We start from the raw sequence: 26,836 nt of genomic DNA on the forward strand, positions 1-26,836 counted from the left end.
CATAGTTTAGTGCACTCTAGGCAACCTCTCAGTACCAGAGTTAAGGACATGCAGATGGGATTAGGAGGAACAGGAATATAGTCCCACTGCTTCTGAAGAATTGAAGACAGTTTGCTAAAATTCAGAAAAATGCCTCTAGGAGGACTGCTGGGGACAATGGATCAACATTGCTAGCCCATCAAATGGTATGTTTACGATGCAATTAAACACACATGGCTGGCCTCTGCCAGCTGACTTGGGCTCATGGGGCTTGGGCTAAGGGGCTGTTTAATTGTGGTGTAGACATTCCAGCTCAGGCTGCAGCCTGTGCTCTGGGACCCTCCCACCGTAAAGAGTCATAGAGCCCAGGCTCCAGCCCGAGCCCAAATGTCTACACCACAGTTAAACTGCCCCTTAGCCTGAGCACCATGAGCCCAAGTCAGCAGCAGGTTTTTCACTGAAGTGTAGCCATAAGTAGACCATTTGTCTACCCTGAGTAAAGAGTGAAGAGGAGTCCCTCAGCTTCAGCTAATACCCCCAAGCACATCATAGTGGTATTAGCTATTTCAAAACTGGGTGTACATTAGCTGTTTTAAGTTCCACTCCAAGAAACTCATCAATCCATGTTTTTTCTCTCTCTCTCTCTCTCTGTCTCATTTCTTTCTTGCCCTCAGCAAGATGTGGCTGCTGATATCTCACGTCCCTCCACCCACTCAAACCTCACTTTTTCCACATATATACAGCTGCCCCACCAGCCATTCCTCCACATAGCTGTCTGCTATTTGTGTCTCCTGTTTTCTTTCCTTCCCTATTCTCTGACTTGGATACCTGGCTATCTTCTCTGATACTAACCCACCACCTTTATCCTTGGGATTGTCAAATTCCACATTAACAATCTAGTTTATCTGTCTCTCATTTCCTCTCCTTCACTTTCTCCAGCTCTCGACCAATCTGTCCATCAATTACATTAACTGTTCTTTTGATCTTGTCTTCACTCGACATTTCTCTCTTCTTATCTTGTCTTTCAAACTTTGATTCCCTGTTCTCTGTTTATCACCTTATTTCCTTTAAAATGACTCATCCCCTCTTTCCTCCAATCATTCATTCCTTTTGAGTATATCTGACACTGCAACTGGGAGGTGTGCTTGGTTGATCAGAGCTAGCATGTATATGTCTACCTGAGCTGGGAATTACACCTCCCATTCAGTGCAGCCACAGCAGGTAGGGTTGGCCTTCTGAGTTTATTTCTAGGGTCTCAGACAGGCTTGTACTTGAGAAGCTATCCCGAGCCACCACCCATACCACCATGGCCACACTCCTATTTTTAGCATGCTAGCTACTACTGGGGGAATTCTGTGCCCCTGTGGGGGTGCAGAATTCATACCTTCTGCAGATTTCTTGGCTCCCCCACAGAAAAATGGCGGAGCCAAGAAAACTGTGGGGAACACACACCCCTTCCCTGGCAGCCCAGGCATGACTTCTGGGAGCAGCCAGCAGCAGAGAGCAGATCACAACGGAGGGGGCGGGGGGGGAGAAGGGAGGCTGGGCATGCATCGTGTGTCCGTGGAGAGATGTCAAGTGAGTGGGGCTGGGCGGGTGTCTGCCTGTGAACAAGTGAGAGAGACTCACTCTGTCCCTGTCACTTGCTGTTGCTGCATCCCAGGTTTGGAGGTGTAGGGCTCTGTGAAGCAGACTCTGTCCCTGAGGCAGAGCAGAAATGTAACAACTAAGCAGGCAGGCTGCTTTTGTTCCCATTCTTAGTCAATTAAGGCTCCTTTACCTTGCCAGAGTGGTGTAAAGAAGCCTTATTGTAAATGACAGTAACTGAATCATCAGCTAGGAAGATCTATGTGCTTTCTCACTTTTTTTCCTGTGCCAGAGAGGCACAATGGGGTTAGATTACAGCTCAGGATCTATTTTACTTATCCATTTAAAAAAAATGCAGGACAATGATTAGCAAAACTGTATGACTTGTACACTATAATCAAGTCTGAGCAATTTAAAGCGACATTGTACTTTACAGAACACCAAACACCAAAATAAAAGTAATGTAATTTAAATGAAAATCCAGGATTATAACTGAATCCTTCTTTTTGTAGTCTTGGTAGGAAGGTCTCTGTGAAAACACCATCCTGGTCACTATGGATGTAGAAGCCCTCTACACCAACATTCCACACAAAGATGGACTACAAGCCTTCAGGAACAGTATCCCCGATAATGTCACGGCAAACCTGGTGGCTGAACTTTGTGACTTTGTCCTCACCCATAACTATTTCACATTTGGGGACAATGTATACCTTCAAATCAGCGGCACTGTTATGGGTACCAGCATGGCCCCACAGTATGCCAACGTTTTTATGGCTGACTTAGAACAACACTTCCTCAGCTCTTGTCCCCTAATGCCCCTACTCTACTTGCGCTACACTGATGATGTCTTCATCATCTGGACCCATGGAAAAGAAGCTCTTGAGGAATTCCACCAATTTCCATCCCACCATCAACCTCAGCCTGGACCAGTCCACAAAAGAGATCCACTTCCTGGACACTATGGTGTTAATAAGCGATGGTCACATAAACACCACCCTATACTGGAAACCTACTGACCACTGTTCCTACCTACATGCCTCCAGCTTTCATCCAGACTACACCACACGATCCATTGTCTACAGCCAAGCTCTATGATACAACCGCATTTGCTCCAACCCCTCTGACAGAGACAAACACCTACAAGATCTCTATCAAGCATTCTTACAACTACAACACCCACCTGCTGAAGTGAAGAAACAGACTGACAGAGCCAGAAGAGTACCCAGAAGTCACCTACTACAGGATAGGCTCAACAAAGAAAATAACAGAATGACACTAGCCATCACCTTCAGCCCCCAACTAAAACCTCTCCAACGCATCATCAAAGATCTACAACCTATCCTGAAGGACGACCCATCACTCTCACAGATCTTGGGAGACAGGCCAGTCCTTGCTTACAGACAGCCCCCCAACCTGAAGCAAATACTCACCAGCAACCACACACCACACAACAGAACCACTAACCCAGGAACCTATCCTTGCAACAAAGCCCGTTGCCAACTGTGTCCACATATCTATTCAGGGGACACCATCATAGGGCCGAATCACATCAGCCACACTATCAGAGGCTCGTTCACCTGCACATCTACCAATGTGATATATGCCATCATGTGCCAGCAATGCCCCTCTGCCAGGTACATTGGCCGAACCGGACAGTCTCTACGTAAAAGAATAAATGGACACAAATCAGACGTCAAGTATTATAATATTCAAAAACCAGTTGGAGAACACTTCAATCTCTTTGGTCACTCGATTACAGACCTAAAAGTTGCAATTCTTCAACAAAAAAACTTCAAAAACGGACTCCAAGGAGAGACTGTTGAATTGGAATTAATTTGCAAACTGGATACAATTATCTTAGGCTTGAATAGAGACTGGGAGTGGATAGGTCATTACACAAAGTAGAACTATTTCCCCATGTTTATTCCCCTCCACTCCACCCCCCCACTGTTCCTCAGATGTTCTTGTCAACTGCTGGAAATGGCCCACCTTGATTATCACTACAAAAGGTTCCCCCCCCCCCCCCCCGCTCTCCTGCTGGTAATAGCTCATCTTAAGTGATGACTCTCGTTACAGTGTGTATGGTAACACCCATTGTTTCATGTTCTCTATGTATATAAATCTCCCCACTGTATTTTACACTAAATGCATCCGATGAAGTGAGCTGTAGCTCACAAAAGTTTATGCTCAAATAAATTTGTTAGTCTCTAAGATGCAACAAGTACTCCTTTTCTTTCTACGAATCTATGAAACCTGTTGAGTCATACTTCTTTCAATGATATCTTAGAAGTCATATTCCAGAGAAAGTATGTACAAGTCAGCAAAATATGTACAATTACATTACAATTTTCATATAAACACAGCAGTTTATTTCATTCTTTGCTACTCTCTCTTCTCCTCAGTTCCACAGTTTTTACAACTTCTGTATGCCATGGCTACTAAGTAACTAATAAAAACACAGTATTTCAGAGTGAATTCTTTCCTTTTTAATTTAGTTCAGCTTTGTGTGTATATTATGTACTCAGTCTAGACATGTCGCTTAAATATAGTTATATGCTTCAATTTTCCATTTAATAAGGAAGCCAATTCCCAATTTCCCATGTAGTTATGAATAGTAAAGTGATTATAATGGCACAATCAAAGAAAACAGTTAAGAATGTTCTTTGATATAGTTAACTTACTCTGCATGCAAGTACCCTCAAGTACACTCAGTACCAAGCTCTATCCAATTTGAAAATAAAGAGAAATAGATGGAGAGGAAATTTGCACTTTCTTATAATTTAGTCACAAAACTTTTTGGGTGGAAGGTAGGATGATGGCTGGATGGCTCAAAATATTCGAGCAGGTGCCATTAAGTACTCTTTATAGACCAACCTTTTTCTCCATATATTCCTTCTGGACTTCACTGTCACTAGCTTTCACCACCAAGGGCAAGCTGTGCTGCCTTCTGCAGTCACTCCATGCATTAAACAGTGTTTCTCAAATGCGGCCACTGTGGCCACATGTGGCCACCAGGGACTTTTCTTGTGGCCACAGCCTTCAGGGCTTAATTTGTCCCCAGGCTTGCCAGGGCTGAGTAAGTCTGCTGTGAAAAGTGATACTTGTATGTTTGTTAATATCACTTTTCACAACAGACTTACTAGCTAGCAATAAATACATTACAATGATTTGGACGTGTATATGTGCATATTTATTTGTTTTTCCTAAAGCTAATTAAGTATTTTAGCACTCTGAGGCCACAAAAAAATTTGTCCTGAGAATCCCTGCATTAGAAAATAGGGGACAATGAAACTGGTGTCCACACACTTCTCAACACAAAGTTTGACAAACTAGGTCCATACTGGTGTATGAGGTGGGAACCTCCACTAAGGGCCAATTCAGAGTTTTTTAAAAGAGACATTAAGTATAAAGAAAGGAAACAGTGCCAAAAATGTAGGAGTATCGGTAGTAGCAAACATAGCTGCAGTTCAAAGAAAAAAAGATGCTGTGACCACAAGACATGCAGGATGGCTGCATTATTGTTCCCAGATTCTAATCCATACCCTAACCATATGCAGAAATCACTGTCATCACACCAGCATCTCACACCACCATAGATATGAATGATTTACCATTTAAATTTACACATTTACATTTGTGTAAATAACTTCTCTAAAACCTATATCCGCATGATTTAAAAGCACTACGATACATACTGTATGAATGTATATGTATCACCTGAAAATCTTTTTCTATGTGAATAGAGTACATTAAATTCAAAGTAGGGTTGTATATAATTATAAAAGATGTTAATGAGCAAGACTTCCAGGGCTTTTAGTGAATCATAGAAGTTATTCCCTCATGAGTGGAAATATATTTTCCTTTACTCTATCACTTATGTAAATAATTACAGAAAGAGAAGGAAAGATATAAAGAGAGAATGAACTACATGTGTTTTAAATTAGATTTTCTTACTTTTGATGCAGTTTTAAACAATTGTTTTTGGATTTGTAAAAAATGATCTATCTCAGTGTAAATGCCTGTAAAAATCAGCCTTTTTTCACAGATAAAATAAATGAGGTAATACTTGCCTAAGGATTATCTTGCATGATAGGTGGGCTGGAATAAGTGTGTACTTCCAATTCCTGATTCTGTTCAGTAGATTGATAGTTTCCATTTTAGTCTGTATGGGAAATTTTAGCTGTTGCATCAGTTAATGACTGGAAAAACATGTCATCCATAACTCAGCATTGGTCAACCCATGTAAACAAGGAAGGAGACCTAATGAATCATAATAGGAGGTGCCTAGTCATTTTATATTCATCAGAGGTTATTGGTGATGCTTGTTTTTGAATGCAGACCTGAAACATTCCAAGATCAATCTTTAATCAAATTTTTTTGTTGTCCCAAAACATCATGTTCTTTCAAAATGATATATGGGCGCTTTGAAAGTGCAAGTGATGTTATGACTATTGAGCACACTTCATGGTTAGTACATTACTACAGCTGTACCAACAGTAAAAAAAAAAATATTGTTTTAATCATAAAAACATAAGAATGGCCACACAGGTTCAGACCAATGGTCCATCTAGCCCAATATCCTCTCTTTCAGCAGTGGCCAGTGCCAGACGCTTCAGAGGGAAAGAACAGAACAGGATAATTATTGAGTGATCCAATCATTGTCATCTAGTTTCAGCTTCTGGCAGTCAGAGACTTAGGGCCATCCAGAGCATGGGGTTGCATCCCACCATCTTGGGTAATAGCCATTGATGGACCTATCGTCCATGAACTTATCTGATTATTTTTTGAACCCAGTTATACTTTTGGCGTTCACATCGCTAGGCAGAGTTCCATAGGTTAACTCTGTATTGTGTGAAGAAGTACTTCCTTATGTTTGTTTTAAATATGATGCCTGTTAATTTCATTGGTGACCCCCTGGTTCTTAGATTATATGAAGGGGTAAATAACACTTGCTTATTCACTTTTTCCACACCATTCATGATTTTATAAACCTCTATCATATCCCCAGTCACTCATCTCTTTTCTAAACTGAACAGTCCACGTCTTCTAAATCTCTCCTCATATGGAATCTGTTCAATACCTCTAATAATTTTTGTTGCCTACTCTGCACCTTTTTCAATTCTAATATTGAATATCTAATTTCAATATCTAATATTCTAATAATCTTTTTTGAGGTGGGGTGACCAGAATTGCACACAGTTTTCAAGGTGTGGTGTACCATGGATTTATATAGTGGCATTATAATATTTTCTGTCTTATTATCAATCCCTTTCTGAATGGCTCCAAAAATTGTTAGCCTTTTTAACTGCCACAGTACATTGAGCAGATGTTTTCAGAGAACTGTCAACAATGACTCCAAGATCTCTTTCTTGAATGGCAACAGCTAATTTAGACTCTATCATTTTATATAAATAGTTGGGATTATGTTTTCCAGTGTGCTTTACTTGGCATTTATCAACATTGAACTTCATCTGCCATTTTGTTGCCCAGATACCCAGTTTAGTGACTTTGTAACTCTTCACAGTAAGCTTTAGGCTCAACTATCTTGAGTAATTTTGTGTCAACTACCAAATTTGCCATCTCACTGTTCACCTCTTTTTCCAGATCATTTATTAATATGTTGAACAGCACTGGTCCCAGTACAGATCAAAACAGAGTTAATTATTATTTTTAAAACAAAATAATATGAGAAATAATAATCTTTACCTTTTAACTGCTTTTGATCCACTAAGAGAGGTAGACAAAGGAAAGAGGGGGAAAAGACAATACCAAAACCAAATCTTAAAAAATATATATGAAACAAGGTAGGCAATTTGTGAGCCCAGCCTCAGAATCACAGATTAAATTAGGATCTGAAGTAGAAGGGTAAGCAATACAGCCTTAATTCTAAAGTAGAAGTCCTTGGTAAAATACATCAAATAAAATGTACCACCACTCATCATGGATAATGTTATCTACAGCAACCAGAGGCACTAGAGGGGAGATGGTACAGCCAAAACATAAGAGATCATGATAGTAATTATTACATTGTTATTTCAAAGGTGGTATAATCAAATTTATTATACATATTTTTAAACTCACTCACTTGTGACCAATCTCATGTGCAATGGTAAAAGCTGAACCTAGGCCAATGTCTTCATTAATGCTGCAGCTCCTTTCAGGCTCACACATTCCAGCCACAGAGGCCAAGCCTAAATAAACAGAAGGAGACACAAAGGGTCATGCCAAGGTGTTCAAATCTTAAAAGCCCTAGTTATAAATGGCTGGATTCTTTTTAATAACCTCCACACACAGAAGGAGCAGTTGGCAAAAGGTTAACTTTCTAGTCATTTTCAAAATCACTGGGGGGAAATTCTCCTTGCCGGCTAGACATTAATATTTTTTGAACTACAGTCAGTGCTGGAAAATGTCTAGACTAGGGGTTAGATTTATAAATTTTACTTCTGGTAACTTGGGACCACCTAGTAACTTGAGCCAGGAGAGGGAATTCAAGAAAGCATTTCTATTTTAACATACTTGAGGCTGCAGAAAGTAAAATGTATCCACATTATTTTTCTAAAGAGATCTGTTTAAGTTTAGTGGGTTCCTAAAACACACAAGAAACTTTTTTAGCTACAAAAAGCCCCAAGGGGTACTTTTTTTTTTTTTTTGGTGTAAAAATAAAACTGAATGCATCAATAAAGGAAAGGAGACATGTTAATAAAAAGCATTCACTTAAACATGGAAGGCTTTTCCATTTATCATTGTATTATAAGTGCTTTTTAAAGATTCCTTAATGGGAAGAAAGCCACTGGCACTTACAGAATATAGCTCTGCTGTGTCATACACACTCTTCAGCATTAGAGTATCACATAGAATATATACTATGGCAGAACTACTTTGCTGTCACTGGTGATGGACTCTAACCAGCAGCCTTACCTAAGGTATTCTTCCCTGTGATCTGTTATGTGGAAGAAGCATTAACAGCCTCTCCAAGGGAATCACCTGCCCTGCAAAATACAGTACTCCAAAACAGTGACTGGAAAAATAATTACTTTGCCATGGAAAGCAAGTTGTTACCTTTTATGAGAAAATGGTGCTAAATTATGCCCTTCTGCCTAAAATAAGTAGGAATGAGATGACTAGTAACCACTGGAAAGAGAGGATGAGGTGACTGAGGAGAGAGGATTAGTTATAAGAGAATTAAGAAAAATGTTTAACAAATTTTGAAGTCTACTATCTGTTGCTAGTCTAATAATAATGTTCCACCTCCCTAAAATTCTCTGTTGTTTTAATTGGATGAGGTATTCTTTACTTCCTGAATCTGAATGTACTGTACCTAGCACTTTTATGACTGTCATGTTTCCCCAGTGAGGTGGCCACATTTCCAGGGTGTGTAAACTGACCCCTATATGTTCAGTGTATAGAACCTGGTCCAGCAACCCTTACTCACAGGAATAATGGCCTCAGGATCAGGCTAATGATTTGCAATTCTGTACAATGCTTTTAGGTTTGCAAAAAACAATGGAGGCCAAATCTGGAGCCCAGACCTAGCCCAACAAGCTGAGCCAGGTGCTTGGCAGATGTGTAAGAGAGGGATGAGAAATCCTCCACTGAAGCCACAGAGCAGCTGCATAGCCACTTTGGGTATGTCTACACTGCAATAAAACACCCACAGCTTGCCCATGTCAGATGACTCAGGTTCACAGGGCTGTAAAATTGTGGTGTAGACATTTGGGCTCGGGTTGGAGCCTGAGTTCTGGATCCCTCCCCTCTCACAGAGTCCCAGAGCCTGGGCTCCTACCAAAGCCCACATCTACACTGAAATTTTTCAGACCCACAGCCTGAGCCCTGTGAACCCAAGTCAGCTAACATGGGTCAGACATAGCCATTGGTGGTTTATTGCAGTATAGAGATAACCTTTATGCAAACTTCTTTTTCTAGATAGCTCCTTGCATAGCTTCTTATGCCGGAGATTGGAAGGGAAGAACGAGAAGATCTGTCTAGCAGCAGATCTTCTAGTCCAATTCCTCCTGTGGGCACCCAAGGTTCCTCCTACTCATTGTGCTGCTGCTTTATGGGGACTTCGTATATATGCTTTCATTAAGCACATGCTTCGCTCTAACTTCTTGAGGTCAATAGCACTTCAGCATTTCTTAAGAGTTTTGCTGACTCAGAGCCATAGAGGACATTGTCCCTAATCCCACTCCAGTTTCCACAATGCAAAGAAACTGCCATAGTTCTGTTGTCAAGATGCCCATTGCAGAAAAGGAGGAGGGGGGTTGGAACTGACTCTTTATGAACAAAATCATCAATTTAAAATTCATTTACTTTCTATTTAGTAAAGTATGCGGCCATGTCTGGCCTCCAATGTGCTGGTTTCAAGTGGAGCAGAATTTGGCTCTATGCTAAAGTCTGATAAAATGAGGATTAGTGCACTAATAGTCAAATATATTAAATATGAGTATAAAGTAAGAAAAATGTTTTTCACTAAATGTTTCCTTTGATATTTTCCCCTCTTGAACACTTGCAGTGGCAATTCTGTGACATTAGTACGTCTTCACAGTTTTGACATCTTTGTGCTGGCTTTAATTTAGAAATTTGTAGTCTGAAGGCATTTATGGTATACTAAAATACATTATGCATATGGATTATGTTTACAGTGGGCCAGACTCCAATATCCTTTACTCACATTGACTACAGCTTAACTACACATGTTGCCCTAGTGACTTCAATAGGACCACTTGTATAATAAGTTACTATTCCACATAAGTTAAGGTTATCAGAATCTGGTTCAGTGAAGATAGTAACGGAAGAAACAGAAAAAAAATATCATGGTTGACTCTGATCAGGGGAAGACCTACAAAATAATCACACACAAAATCTATAAGCCGAACTAGTCTGCAACTCAGAACTGGAGTGCTGATAGTTAATTTTAAGGAAGAAGCTAATGGAATGATTTAAGGTTGAAAAAGTGATGTTAGGTACATATTAGACTTAGCATATGCATGAAAGTCTCTTTAATAATAATTTCTGTCTTAAAACACTAGTAAACTGCAATATTGATGATATATAACACACACCTTTGTGGTGACAAACTTAGGGATGTCAAGGACAATATCTCTCCACCCTGTCCATAATATTGACAAATGTGCTTTCCACTGTCAAGGCACCAAGCAGTTCCAATGTTGTTTTAATTTATGTTGTTGGATTATTTTCCACAATGCTTTATAGAAGAAGCAGTCTTGATGTTGCACCTCGACTCACACAGTATGGCAACAATTTAAACCACAAAGTCTGTTTCCTGGGGCTGGGTCTTTTTTTCCCTTTCTCTCCCGTTTGTATTTTTTAAATATATAATGGAAATAGATTATATGGAAATAAGCAGTAAGTTTTCTGCTTTAATTACTGCTTGGTAAGATTGAATCATCTACGAGGTTTTATCAGCATTACAGATGCCAGAAAAGAAACGCCCAACAGCAATTCACATAATTTAATCTTCTAGTGATCTTACAAAACATATACCCACATAAGTTATATTTTACTGTTTATATGTGTATATTTGAGAAGGCTCACTAGCAGAAGAGATCAAAACTAATCAATCAATAATCAGAATAATGCAAACAAACAGCAGAAACAAGCTGAAGTTCCACTTTGTAAACTTACCCAGTGTTCCACAGGGCTTGTTTTTATAAGTGCAGATATCGTATCTGTTGAGGAGAAAAACAATGAGACACAACTTGTAAGAAGATCATATCTGTGAGATATTTTGCATATTTATCACATTTCTATATCGTAGGTCAAGTTGTCAGACCACAATCAGTGTAATTATGTGCAGCCAGCTAGTGACAGCATTTTCTACACTCTGGTGTAAACCACAGGCTGCAGTATGCTCACAGCCTTTGGCCTTAGGCCAGTGGGACACCTGCCAGTAAGAAAAAAACAGTTAAAGTGGATCTTTGTAATCACCGGCTCCATAAAACAGTCTACCATGCTGTTATGAAGTTACAGCTGCATGCCTGCAGACTACTACTCCTTCAAGAGGCTACTAGCAATGTTTATATTTCTAAATCTGCTGAAACATTTTCTTATGGTGAACATGGCATATTTTACAACATTGAACAGCTTTTAATTGCTACCATTCTCTCTGATTTTCATTAAAAATTGTAAGTGTTTACTATTAGACCAAAATTATCAAAACTCAGGTAAATAAGAATCAGGTTTCTCCTTTCGTTATCTTCCAATTATTTATTATGTGTGCTTTAAAAGTAATGCATTGCAAGTTATTATCATTTTTTGTTTTTATTATATCTGATAAACAGCTAAATACATTGCTAAAAACTTCCCTCATTTTAGATATAATCTTCCCAATACTGAAGTTCAAACAATGAGTCTCTGTTCAGATGACATGGTGAAATAAACATATCAGTGTTTTGGAGCCTGTAAAGGAATTAAAACATGTTTCCTGCAGTACAGCTAATATCCAGTGTAAATAATGTGGCCAATGCACCATAACTGCATATTTTTAAATGTGTTACAGCCATAATCCTATAACTATGATATGCCAGCATTATTATAGACTTATGTTTTCAGGGATTTATAATGATTTACTTACAGTATAATGCTTCAGAGCATATGTTTACAGGGTTTTTGCACTATGAGAAAGTAAAACCAATAAAGAAGATGAGGAGACATGGATTCCTCTTTCCACTCTCATTTTTTAACTTCGACCTTTTATAAATTTCAGGCTACTAAAATATTTTTAAAAACTAATAGTGCCTGTTTTAAACATGGATCAGTGACCATTTATGAGTAATGTATGAGATGTATAAACTCTTTAAGTGCCAGAGTAAGTTTTTGACTGCAACCCAACCCAACTTCTGAGTGCAAACTTAGTCCCTTAATCTGTAAATGCCCCACACATGTAGACCCCTCTGTCCAGGTGTAACCCTATTGATTTCAACAAGGCTCCACATGGGTGCAGGAATCTGCCTATGTGGAGCAGTGGGCAGGAACATGGACTAATTCTGATCTCAGAAATGTGTGTGTGTTCCCCCTTGAAGTGGCTCAAATTGTGTCATAATATGTACATGAAGAGTTCTTACTGATTTCAACAGAAGCCCAATAGGGGCATCCAAGGCCACGTTTTAACCTAATTCCTCTTATGCAATTTGAGGGATGGGTACTCAGATCAGTATTCTGCTATAGAAATGTGTGGGAACATAACTATCTAATAGATCACACAAATATAAATATGCAGATACCACACACTTCATGTCATTTACATCTTTGAAGGTGTAGGACTTATTATTTTGCATTCAGTACAGGCCCTAAACCTACTCCTATTGAAGCTATAGCAATACTTTTGTTTATCTCAAGGGCAGAAAGATTGGGCCCAGACATATTAAGTGAGAAAAAGTAACTTGCTTGAATACCATGAATATGTAGCTCTGAACCCAACAAAAGAAAGTACCTGGAATAAATAGTAAATATTTTACTATTGTGTTGTAGTGTTTAATGCTACTGGGAACTGAACAGTTAGACCATCACACCTTGAAACAAAAATATATTCTCAGGGGGAAATCCTGCCCCACTGAAGTAAATCGGAGCTTTATCACTGACTTCAATGAGACCAGCACTTCACCCTTAGAGACTGATTCTACTCACAATTATACTGGTATGAATCTGCAGTAACTCCACGGCACTCAGTGAAGTTTCACCAGTGCAACAATAGTGAGATCAGAATAAAATCCCTACTTTCTCACACATTTTTGAATAATCAACACCGTTTATCATTCTGATTGTCCTGTGTACCTTCTATTATTCCATTATGTAGGGTAGACTTAGTAGGAAAAGTTTTATGAAAGGAATTTCAGTGACAAAACAAAATGAAATTTTGAAGAAAAATATTTTTCTGCTTTCTAATCAGCCCTAATCATTTTGTAAAAAACACCTCAAACAGTCAGACTATTCTAAATATGGCCTCACTAAACAGTCCAATGGTACAGGCTAGAATATTGTCCTAATGACATTCATAATTTCTCTTATGAATCCCAAACCTTTGTTTTTTCTATTAAACAATACCAAAGGATTTATTTTACCTGCTATGGATCTTTTTCTTTTTCTATCCTTTGTGCCACAAGGTTCTGGATGCTCCCTTTTCATTTGATTTGTTCTTAAACTCATTACCTAACATTTCTATGAGGTGAATGGCACAATTCATTCATCTGTTTGTGTACTTGGTCTATCCAAATCATTCTGAATTGTACTGGCCTTTTCTTCTTTTGACTCCACTTCCTCTAGCCTTGTTTTGCATTAGAGTGGAATCCACTTAATCAGGAAGCCCCAGTGGATAGCTTTTCATCCTGATTAAGTGTAATTGTAAAGTAACAGAAAAAGGGATTTCAGTAGTACAGTTGTTACTGTCTGGGGAGATGCATGTTACTGGAGATGCCTATAATGTTGGGAAAAGGGATTATCTGCACTGGACTGGCACTGAGCCAGGTGTCTACACAGAAATGGTGGAAGAGACTTTTATGAGATGGCTAATATTGTGGGCCAACATGTGTAATGGGCATGCCTAAAAGGAACTGACTAGCAGATAGGAGTAAGCAGTGGTGACGCACAGTATATGTTTTCTGCATGTATCATAAACAAAAGAAAGACTAAAAGCTGTTGTTAGAAGTAAAAATGTACAAAACCAACATTAGACAGAGACACACAAAGACCAAATACCAGTGAATGTTACAAAATCACCTGAAAGCATCCCTGTTAAGGGGATTACCTTACTCACTAAGCCTCATGTATGAAACAGATATGGCTAGTGATAGACAAGACTTGAAGGAAATGTGTTTTAAGCAAAAAGCTGAAGAAGGAGAAAGTAGAAACATAGCAAACTGCATATATTCCAGGACCAGAAAGGACCATTGTGATCATGTAGTCCAACCTCCTGTATAATACAGTTCCATAGAACTTTCCCAAAATAATTCCTATAACATATGTTTTAGAAGAACATCCAATCTTTATGTAAAAATTGTCAGTGATGGAGAATCCACCATGGCACTTCCTAAATTGTTCCCCAAAAACGGTTAATTACTTTTACCATTAAAAATGTATGCCTTATTTCCGTCTTGGAAGGGGACTACAAAAATGTCTAAATGTCAGTGAGGGTACTTGCAATGGAAAATGTTCAGGTTGTAGGAAAGTAACCAGTGGGTACTGCAAAGAGAGGTGAGGCTCCCTTCGCCATTCCTCTGAAAGACGGAATTCACAGTAAGGTTAAGATAATTACCGATGTAATTTGCACCACTTAATTGACATGTAACTTTATTGGGGAACCTATTTAATCAGGATGTTTGTCAGGGAACCAGATTAAACCTAATGACTGATACAGTACTAACTGTGGAATCTCCTTCCTTAGATATTTTTAAGGTTAGGCTTGACAAAGCCCTGGCTGGGATGATTTAGTTGGGGATTGGTCCTGCTTTGAGCAGGGGGTTGGACTAGATGACCTCCTGAGGTCCCTTCCAACCCTGATATTCTATGATTCTATGATTCTAACTCAGAGGGAAGAGGGCCACTGACCAAAAATTATTAACACTACTTTCCTTTCATGAAACATTTCTAAATAGCATATCTATGAACTGAGGGTTTTTTTTTTATTTTATTGTTGTTGTTGTTAACTGAATCTTGCTTATTCTTACCCTTGTTTCTCATCATCACGACATCACAGATTTTGACTGTAAGCTCTTCAGAGGACAGACTGTCTCTTACAAGCTTATACAGCGCCAAACATAGGTGTTCTCAAACTTTCTTTGCTGGGCCCCCTTTTAAAATATTTCAGGCTCTAACAACCTTCCCCCACAAAAAATGATGACTCTCCCACCCATACCACCCTTCCTCTTCATTGCTGCTGGCAGCAGCACTGTCTTCAGAGCTGGATATCTGGCCAGCAGCTGCTGCTCTCCAATTTTGAAAGCAGCTTTGAAAGCAGTGCAGAAGTAAGGGTGGCAATACCGCGACCCCCTACAATAGCCTTGTGAGCCCCTTTTGGGTCAGGATCCCCAGTCTCAGTAATGCTGGCCTGAGACAACTGGGCTCTGAGCTCAGCGAGGACCTCTGACAATTATCATAATATAAACAATCTGATTCCATCCACTTTTTTGCTTTTCTCACCCTCTTCTTCTGCCTGCATATCAATCATATAGCAAACTTACACTGGAAACACTTACTGCTGCCCAAGTCACCTGCCTAGGTTTATCCTGAATCTAGCCCCCTAAGTTTAGGGTGACCAGATGTCCGGATTTTATAGGGACAGTCCCGATTTTTAGGTCTTTTTCTTATATAGACTTCTATTACCGCCCACCCCCATCCCAATTTTTCACATTTGCTGTCTGGTCACTAAGTTTCATATTTCAGTGAACTCAAAAACAAAGCAAAACACCATTCAAAAAGGCAAATTCACCTGATTCCAACATAAAAACATAAATTGGTTCAGACTTTCTCAAAAGTGGGCCTTTGGACTCACAAAAAGGATTCACAAGCTTCACAGAATCATTAGACAAATCTAGGTTATATTTCAAGATCATTACACAAAACAAAAGCAGGCAAGTTTTGTGTGATTTGGAATTTCACACAGCTATCATTTGTACACACAAATGCAGTTTTTGCCTGCACAAAGTGTATGTATGTATTTTTGCATGTGCAATTGGTTCCCTCAGTGTTAAAGGAGTTGTGTGGACAAATAATTATACCATAAATCTAATGCTTAGCACATTTGGACAGCTGCTAAATGAAGGTTTTATAGTGATTATTCATCAGTTCATCATTTTTATAACATCTTAATAATTCATTTCATGTGCATACCTTACAAATAACAATACATTTTACAACACTAAAACCCTTTTGATTTCTTTCAAAAAGTTTTACTATAGTATCTGCTTAGTCTTACAGAAAGTGGTATACCACAACAGCATTTTGCCTTAAAATAAAGTACAAATCTTATTTGGTTTCTTCCTCAAAAACCTCAAAACCAAAGGAGTTATTTAAACTAAGGAAGGAAAAGCATAATATACATGTTACACATCACTCAACAGAAATAACTTTTTCTATTATTAGTTTTCCATGTCTTTTAAAAACTGCCACAGACAACCAAAGTCTGGCTCTACTGGGCTTCATTTCAGTACTTAACTTGGTTAAATAAATGAAATTCTGTGTTATAGTTAGGAAAAGAAGTTACTTATCTTGTACAGTAACTGGAGTTGCTTGAGATGTGTCCCTATGGTGCTCCACATCAGGATATACATGCATCCATGCACTCTTAATCAGTGATTTTTGTCAGTGGTGTCTGCAGTCCGTGCCTGCGCCCTAGACACCTTGGTGCTCCAGTACATGGGTAATATAAGGAAGGGACAGAGCCCTGCCACTCCAGTTCTTTCTCAAAAATGAAAGACTTCAAGGAGAAAAAATGGAGAGCAGGTATAGGAGCAGCCATAGGACACATATCTCAAAGAACTCCACTTATTGTACAAGGTAAGTAAAGTCTCCTTTTTCTTTGAGTAGTGCCCCTATAAGTGCTCCATATCAGGATATTCATAAGCAGTACCTGAGTTACAAAGGAGGGTGCCAAGGAGTTGGATTCAGTAAAGAGAGTAGAACAGCATCACTGAAAGGTGAGTCAGCTCTCAAAGAAGACATGAGAGTGTAGTTCTGGGAAAAGCGCGTACACCGAAAGACCAGGTGGCTGCCCTGCAGATGTCTGAGACAGATATGTTTTTCTGTTGGGCTTCAAAGGTAGATTGAGTCCTAGTGGAATGAGCAATCACCCTCAGAGAGAGGGGAGACCCCAAAGGCTTCATAAGAGATTAGATGCATCCTGCAATCCATTTGGACAAGCTTTGGCTGTAAAACAGGTGTCTTTTCATTCATTCTGCAATTGAGACGAAAAGCCTTCTTGAAGCCCTAAAGGGCATAATCCTGCCTACATAAAAGACGAGAACTCTTCTTACATTCAGTGACACTTATTTCTTCTTACACAATCTGCAAAACAATTGGTCCTTACATGCAAGAAGCATAAATGTTAGTAGTTAGGAAAGATGTATATAAACTGTATAGTGTATGATGTGAATTGGAATTGCAGTATCACCCTGTACCTAAACCCCCTGCATCTGGGCCTGGCCAGCATGTGCAAAGAGCTCTTATACACGTAATACACTAACCTGAATGATGAGCTGGAGTCAAACTGAGTTTTTTGGATCCCAGAGAACTTGAAGTTTTCTTCCAGAACTGGACAAAGCATTCTGCATAAGCCAAGTAGAAAGATCTCAGAGGGAATGCCAACATAGGTGAGTTTTCCTTGTTGTGCGCTTTTGACTATTAAGCATTACAATTTGTTCCTCTGGAAAGCAATCTTGTTCTATACCAGAGAGCCAGCTAGTAGCCACGCCTTGAGGTGAAGCACCAATATGTTGGTGTGTGATGGACCCTGACACCTTGGTGAGGAGATTTGTTGTCATAGGAAAGCAGAGAGGGTCACAGAGATATGCAAACCAGTTCTTGGAACCACACCTGTCTCAGCCATGACTGTGCTATGATGATGGCCACTAATTTTTCCTGTTTCAATTTGTTAGGACCTTGAGAGCAGTAAAGATGTTGGAAGATAAGTGTATAATAAAATGCCAGGTCAAGGAATGACTAGGGCATCTCCCAGAGAATTGCAGCTGTGCCCTCTCCTCAAGCAGAATCTACTGCATTTTGCATTGGATGGTTTTGCAAAGAGATCTATCTCTGGATGACACCAGGTAAGGCATACCTCTTGGAATACCTCCCACTCATAGTCAATGTGAATATGCCTGATGAGACAGCCTGCTACTGTGTTCTGTAGTCCTGGTAGATAAACTGCTGAGATATGCACGTGCTGTGATAAGCACCAGTTACACAGTTTTATGGATTTGCCACATTTGAGGCGGGGTTCAGGAGGATGGGGGGAGCTTGGGGTTTCAGCCCGTCACTGGTCCCAGCTGTGGGGGGGGAGGGGTTTCAGCCTCCCACTGCTCCCTGCCTCAGCCCCGTGGGGGAAAGGGGGGAGAAAGGCCCCAGGGCTTGGGGCTTCAGTCCCATCCCAATCCTGGCTTCAGCCCCGTGGCGGGGGGCACCGAGGCTTGGGGTTGCAGACCCGCACCGCTCCCAGCTTCAGCCCGGTGTGTGTGTGCGCAGGGGGGTGCTAGGGCTTGGGGAAACGGGTTTCATTAGCGGGGCCCCACAGCCCCCCTGAAAGGGCTCACAGAACCCTACCGGGCCATGGACCCCCAGTTGAGAACCACTGATCTGGAGGACAGCAATAAAAATGATAAAAGGTTTAGAAAACCTGACCTCTGAGGAAAGGTTAAAAAAAAACTGAGTATGTTTAATCTTGAGAAATGAATACTAAAGGGGTATATGATAGCAGCCTTCAAATATGATAAGGGCTGTTAAAAAGAGGATGGTGGTCAATTGTTCTCCATGTCTACTGAAAGTAGGACAAGAAGTAATGGACTGAATCTGCAATAAGGGAGATTTAGGTTAGATATTAGGAAAAAATTGCTAACTATAAGGACAGTTAAGCTCTGGAATAGGCTTCCAAGGGAAGTTGTGGAATCCTCATCACCGGAAATTTTTAAAAAAAGATTGGACAAACACCTGTCAGGGATGGTCTACATTTACTTGGTCCTGCCACAGTGCAGGAGGCTGGACTTGATGATTTCTCAAGGTCCCTCCCAAACCTACATTTCTATGATTCTATAATTATTCTGATCAGGTGGCCCCTAATGTGGGGTAAGTAGTATTGACAAACGTAACAAACCACTCTGAACTCTAATATGTTGATATGGAAGATAAAATAAAAATATCTGTGAATCACCTCTTGAAGGGTCTATTTGCCATGAGCTTTGAGCATTTCAGCCTATCAGGAAGGAGAAGGATTGTGAGAAGATGCTGTTTATTCTTCTTCAGCTGGCTCTTGCTCCCAATGTACTGACTCCTGAGGGTCCCGATCTAGTGTCCAGGTTTCTATTCCATGAAGACTTTTGAATACTGGAAGATCCTGAATCACTTTTACTGAGAGGTTCCGAGAGACACACTCCACTGGCACCCAGTCACCTCCCAGAGCCCACTTTTCTGCTGATCCTACCATCTTCAATGGTGAGTCATAGTACCAAAACAGTCAGCAGCCACACACATACTCTTTGAGGGTACAGAGAGAGATTTACAGCTGGTACTGGCACAACATCATCCAGCACCATCTTACCAGCCTACCAACTATTGACCTCTGGTACCAATGCAGTTACAGGACCCTCTTCATTACAGTACTGACTCAACGACCCGTATTAGCACAACCACTTGCCCCTCTGTTAGACATGGGAGTTGACACCTTTCCAATTCTGAGGTGTCTATACAAGATTCCTCCACCTTCCAGCCTCTCTCCCTTAAAGTATGCTCTGAGGAGGAAAATCCCATTAGGAGATGCACCCGGTAACATTGGCAAGAACAACATTGTCGCTCTGCCCCTTCCCTTATGCCTCATCATAGTGGGCTTATTAGAACCCGTTTATGGTGACCAGTTCTACAGGATCCTGTCTTGTAAGAGGGCATTTCAGGAACAACAAATACCTCTTACCTGGCATCCAGCAGAACTATTACCACTTTACAGTTATAACTCACCAACAGAATTATATGAAAAAGGCTTTCTGGAGATGAATGCTTCATATTTAGTATATTTTAAATTGTTTTTAAAATTACAAATGCAGACAACCAGGGTTAAAAAATATTCTAGGTGATAAAAGCTCTTCTGGTCATATTATAATTTTTCTTTAACAATTTCGGCATCATAATATTTAAATAGTAATTATAGATTTACTGTACTGTACACATCAATGTATTCAGGGTAATTATACACAAGCTAATTTTGTAATGATTGTATATAGGTATTGTAATGTCAAATGGAATCCAAAATGTAGTTTTTACAAAAATAAGATTTTACAAAATTTAAGTGCAACAAAAATGTATCTGTGACATTTCCCTGAATTTCTTGCAACTCTCCTGAAGTATTGCACCGCTACATGACAGAGATGGTAGGAGGGCTATTGAGGGGATGAAAGTAAAGGAGGTTAGCAGTGGATGGGCAAAGGCAGATCAGAATACGGTTGGAGAGATAGGATGGGGGATTCAAGGCAGTATTACCAACCTGAGGAATGAGTCATGATCCCAAAAAATCATCAGTCAGGCCCCAAAAGTCATGAGATTGTTTTAAAAACTGATATTTTAAAAATAATAACATTTATGCTTATTTGTCTTCTGGTTTCTGACTTTTTAGGGTGCATTTGGGATATATTTTTACTCCACAACCATGAGGGCTAGAACATTCCTTTTTTTAATGAAAGCTATGATTCTCACATAATCACTTGCCTCCAGCAGCTGGGGTTTAAGAAAAATACCAAGTATCACAAGATTCAGAATAAAATCACAAAAGTTGACAACACTGTTGAGAGCAGGTGTGGAAGTTAGGAGGAGTGAAAAGAAAAAATGATTAAGGAGTAGGGAAAGAGAAGGAATAATGAAATAGTGCTAGACAAAACAAGAATCAGAAAGACCTAAAGATGAGGGAAGAGATTATAGGAGTGGAAAAGGTGAAAGGACCAAAAAAGTTTATTAAACCAAAGTTAAGGTTGGGAGTACTAATCAGTAACTTACAGGTAACAAATTTCGTAGGAACATTGTAGTTATACAACAACCACCATCAATAATTGGTAACCTAGTAAATTCAGAGTTAAAGATAAACATGAAAGAAATCCAAACATTTGAAAATATGGAAATGCCCAATTAAAGTCACTCAAACAACCTTAACTCTGTCCTTATCAATAATCACATCCATCTTCATACCTACTTTGCAAGGTATATTATTTTGGGATTCAAGGATTTTTTCAGAGGGCTTAGAATTTTTCAAACCTCTGATGGTGAACTTCTTGCATTTGGAGAAGACTGTACTTGTACAGTTTGTAGACTGTCAAAAATACTCTAAACATAACACTGGTTTTATAAATAGGTTTTTTTGCATACTTGTCTCCAATACTAAGTGTGATACTTAGTCATAACACCAGCAATTGCTCTATTTATTAAAATACCATTTCATGAATTGAATCTAGAAGGTTTATGTATGTAGATATGCTTTCATTGTGTCTACTGGTGGCACATAGCATCTTAATAAAGAATGTTAGTGTAATTGCCTTCAGTATGCTATTTGTCTAATCGGTATTTTTCTATAGACTGTGTATGGCTGCAGAGGAGATTAGAGTCAGCACAACTACTTTACCCTGAAGAATTAACTACTCTGTCTTTCTAAGACAAACAAGCAACCTCCAAGCTCATGAAACTACTTTGTTTGGCCATGCCCATTTTTAGTCTAGAAACAATCTTTTTGAAAATTTGTGGCTTGGTGCACAAACACTGATGGGTGGACAGTGGTTGAGCTCCCCTGGCATGACTGGCAGATCTCCTGGAGCCGATGTGGGGCTGTGCTTAAACAGCATGTTAGAGCCTTGTGCAGTACTATGCAAGTCCCCACCCAGCTCTGTGCCTCAGTTTCCCCTCCTGTGAAATGGGGTTCATGGTAATGAGCCACCACGGTAAAATGCTTTAAGATTCTCAAACCAGTTGTGCTGGAGGAGGGCAAAGTGCACAGATTGGACCAGTAATGCTACTTTTCTCTCTTTTCTACATTGCTTTTCAGTTTCTTCTTACTGGAAATTGTTTCATACAGCTCTCCTCCTGCCTGCAGTATCCAGTGGCTACAGATCTAGCAGCTCTCTCATTCCCACTCCTCCATGCATTTTTCTTCTGTGAGCCTCAAAGAACCATGGTTCCATCAGAGTTTTCCCCCTACCACTTCAGGAACACTACCAGCCAGAGTAGCCTGGCCTAAGCAGTCATTAGCCAGGGTCCTTATGTGAGCCTATCCTATTAGTAAGCATTAGCTGGCCTAAGCCACAATTCAGGATGTGCACCAACCATGCCTTCCAGCCTTTACTGCCCATCATTAATTAGAAACAGCACATCTTCCTAAGGGTATGTCTACACTACGAAATTAGGTCGAATTTATAGAAATCGTATTTTTAGAAATCGGTTTTATATATTCGAGTGTGTGTGTCCCCACAGAAAATGCTCTAAGTGCACTAAGTGCATTAATTCAGCGGAGGGCTTCCACAGTACCGAGGCTAGAGTCGAATTCCGGAGCATTGCACTGTGGGTAGCTATCCCACAGTTCCCGCAGTCTCCGCTCCCCATTGGAATTCTGGGTTGAGATCCCAATGCCTGATGGGGCTAAAACATTGTCGCGGGTGGTTCTGGGTACATATCATCAGGCCCCCGTTCCCTCTCTCCCTCCGTGAAAGCAAGGGCAGACAATCGTTTCGCGCCTTTTTTCCTGAGTTACCTGTGCAGACGCCATACCACGGCAAGCATGGAGCCCACTCAGCTCATTGTCACCATATGTCTCCTGGGTGCTGGCAGATGTGGTACTGCATTGCTACACAGCAGCAGCAACCCATTGCCTTGTGGCAGCAGACGGTGCAATAGGACTGGTAGCCGTCATCGTCCTGGTTGCCTGTGTGAGGTCAATCAGGAGCGCCTGGGCAGACATGGGCGCAGGGACTAAATTTGGAGTGACTTGATCAAGTCATTCTCTTTAGTCCTAAAGTCAGTCCTATTGAACCATCTTATGGTGAGCAGGCAGGCGATACGGATTGCTAGCAGTTCTATTGCATCATCTTCTGCCAGGCAAGCAAGAGATGAGGATGGCTAGCAGTCCTATTGTACCATCTTCTGCCGAGCAGCCATGAGATGTGGATGGCATGCAGTCCTTCTGCACCGTCTGCTGCCAGCCAAAGATGTAAAAGATAGATGGAGTGGATCAAAACAAGAAATAGACCAGATTTGTTTTGTACTCATTTGCAAACCCCCCCCGCCCCCCGTCTACGGGACTCATTCCTCTAGGTCACACTGCAGTCACTCACAGAGAAGGTGCAGCGAGGTAAATCTAGCCATGTATCAATCAGAGGCCAGACTAAGCTCCTTGTTCCAATAAGAACAATAACTTAGGTGCACCATTTCTTATTGGAACCCTCCATGAAGTCCTGCCTGAAATACTCCTTGATGTAAAGCCACCCCCTTTGTTGACTTTAGCTCCCTGTAAGCCGTGTCGTCAGTTGCCCCTCCCTGCGTCAGAGCAACGGCAAACAATCGTGCATCTGAGTTGAGAGTGCTGTCCAGAGCAGTCACAATGGAGCACTCTGGGATAGCTCCCGGAGGCCAATACCATCGAATTGTGTCCACAGTACCCCAGATTCGAGCTGGCAAGGCCGATTTAAGCGTTAATCCACTTGTCAGGGGTGGAGTAAGAAAATCGATTTTAAGAGCCCTTTAAGTCGAAATAAAGGGCTTCATCATGTGGACAGGTGCAGGTTTACATCTATTTAAAGCTGCTAAATTCAACCTAAAGTCCTAGTGTAGACCAGGGCTAAGAGTATGATAACTCCATTCTGAGCAAGACAGACATTTGTTCCCTTTCCATCACCCTCCATCCTCCTCCAACCTGCTCCCTGCTTGCCCTGTCCTACTCCTTTTTCCTCTGGGCTGGATGACTTTGTTAATTGGTCTCCCTCTACCCCCAATTCCAAGTTAGACCCAAAATCTTGATGTTCTACAAAATGAATTTTTACCCACAGTTAAAGCTAAGAGCAATGATACCAAGACCTCTTTGTACCCTGCTTAAAGATCTTCCTCATTGTCTTTTGCCTATGATGATTTTTGTGACATGACATCTTTCCTCTCATTTTCTCCTTTGCTCCACTATGGGGTGACGCATACTATCTGGCTCCACACCTGGATGCAGACTCCATCTCACAGTCCCATCTGAGCCAGGCACCTTTCAACAGGATCAAGCTGTTTGAGGAGACTTTGGATACAGCCATCCAGGAAGCCACTGAGCTCAGTAAACTTCAACTTCCTAGTCAAGAAAAGGAAAAGAAAAGGTTCACCTTCAGATACTGACTATCCAGAACTAGGTCCAGTAGGGGTTACAAGTATATTTTGTTCCTCCAGAATCAGAAGCTTCATTGTTCGTCAGCATCGTTCTCCTCTGCTCCTAACAGCAGTGGCTTCCTACCCAAACTCCATAGGTAAAGTTCCCTTTACTCTCCAGCCTCCTCCTGCTCCCCCAGACTACATACTTTGATCTCTGTTGCCCCTCTGAACTTTGTTTCCCTTTAGATTTTCTAAGTCCACAGTAGCTTCTATGAACCTCTGTAAATTAGTGGGATTCATGGCAAAGTCCACACTGGAGTCAGAAGGGAGTTAAATCTGGGATTGGGAGTGAGAATGACGGCATGGAACCTAGGGAGAAGACAGGCTTGAGAACAGAGGGCAGATGATTCAGGGAAGCCAATGGGGGGAACTATGGAAATAGTAGGAGGGGCTGCAGGTATTCTCTGGTACCAAGGGAATCTTGAGGTGAGTAGGTGCCTTGCAGACACTCTGAGCTGTCGGAAGGGTAGGTAAGCTCTAGAGAATTTAGGAGCTGTATGTCTACAGGAACCAGTGGGGACAAGGATGATGAAGGATTGTTGCCTGAGTTGTGCTTAGCTGATGCATTGCTGCTGATGGCTGCCACCTTCCCTTTATTAAATTGTATACATGGTAAACGATAGTAAAATACCAAACAGCAAAACCCTAGTGTTACATGAATGGAAAGAAAGTAGTTTTGCAGTTGTGCTCAGGAAATCATGGTTCTATGTTTCCTTTTGAGCTCCATGACTCATTTTTTGCTCCGGCTGGACTGAAAGAAGGGTCATCAACATAGGAAAAGACCTTGAAACATGTACATGGGTGTGATTGTGTATGAAAATGTTGCTGTCTGCCCCCTTACTGGTGGATTGTGAAGATTCTGCCATCACAGCCACCCATGCTAGGGTGAGGGGATTAGAAGATTCTGCTACCTTCTGTCTTCTTCAGCAGGATTTGAAGTTTATACAAGTATGTTTCCCCTTCAGAGGAAGAAATTTCCACCCCTGGAAAAGTACAGCAGCCTCAGTGTATAAACCCCGCACCAAGCAAGAAGGGGTTAAGGAGCTGCATTGGTCCCACTCCTCCACACCTACATGTCATCGTAAAAATGGAGAAGTTTAAGAGGGGGGAAGCTCAGCTCAGTATTGGACAGCTCTGGGAGGAGAGAAGACTGCTGAGCTTTCCAACTCCCAGAAAGAGAACAGAGCCGATAACCTTGCCTACCTGAAGGCCCAAAGTCCCCTGATGAAAAGGGAGTAGTATCCTATTCCTTCTGCTGGTGAACCAGCAGACTTTGAGCCAGACTGCAGCCAGTCAAAGGTCCCTCTGAAGGAACAGTGGCCAGTGAACTGGCTGGAACAGTCTGTATATTTTTTTCCTGTGTTTATTTTGCTGCTCCTAAATAGTTTGTTCGTTCCCTGGGACCAGAGCCGTGACAGGACATTTATGAGATCAGACTCCTGTTGGGAGGAGGATGTGACCAGATGCCTCAGATTTAGTGACATGGAGGGTTGGGGAGAGCCACTTCCTCTCTCCCTGAAATATTGACTGGGCGCAGGGAGTCTCATTTCCTGAATTCTTCTCAGCACCCAGAAAAGTTTTCAGAAGACATTCACATAAGTGGGACTTCTTGTCACCAGAAGGGAATGGGGAAAGCTGTATATGTTCAAGTACCAGGAAAGAGATGATATTCAGATGATATTTATATGGTGGCACTGCTGGCACAACCACTGAAGCTAAGAGAATGCATGAAAAATAAATACTCCAATGATGTCTGTCTCCTTTGGCAGGATGTAAGAGATGTCAGATGTCAAATTTCTATGACAAACCATTTTTGAGAAAAGTTCTAGCAAAAAAAATCTTCAGAACATGACTAATGCCTATTTTTTCTAAATTCCATAACTCAGACTAATCGTCCACTGGCCATAAAAATGTCTCCATTGAGTTTCATTGCCTTCACTTAAGGAGATCACAATAATCTGGGATACAGCAAGACTCACAGTCAAGACACTGTAGCAGACTTCAACTTCAACCTCAGTGGAACATATGGAAGAGACAGTCTCCTCAGTAACTGGGCTTCAAATATGTTAGACTTCAAAGGTTTAACAACTTCAACTGCATTCAAAACTAAATTGGTAGGCTGTGGAGAGTGTGGCTCTCTGTTCATGGTGACCATACCACTCAGAAGAAAAGCTATTGC

The 26,836-nt window shown here is 40.8% G+C and overlaps 1 protein-coding gene across 4 annotated transcripts in view; it reads right to left on the bottom strand.

Moving 5' to 3' along the window:
* Positions 1 to 26,836, bottom strand: part of ADAMTS6 (ADAM metallopeptidase with thrombospondin type 1 motif 6) — a 321,368-nt gene that overhangs the window by 188,583 nt on the left and 105,949 nt on the right. For all 4 annotated transcript variants that reach the window (XM_075128498.1, XM_048850900.2, XM_048850901.2 and 1 more), the window contains exons 8-9: positions 11,212 to 11,255; positions 7,652 to 7,757 (exon numbers count right to left, since the gene is read on the bottom strand). In XM_075128498.1, the coding sequence (XP_074984599.1) occupies positions 7,652 to 7,757; positions 11,212 to 11,255 (150 nt within the window). The remainder of the gene's footprint in view (positions 1 to 7,651; positions 7,758 to 11,211; positions 11,256 to 26,836) is intronic.

The sequence above is a fragment of the Caretta caretta genome, chromosome 5 (genome assembly GCF_965140235.1).
Source record: "Caretta caretta isolate rCarCar2 chromosome 5, rCarCar1.hap1, whole genome shotgun sequence".
NCBI classification, from domain to species: domain Eukaryota; kingdom Metazoa; phylum Chordata; order Testudines; family Cheloniidae; genus Caretta; species Caretta caretta.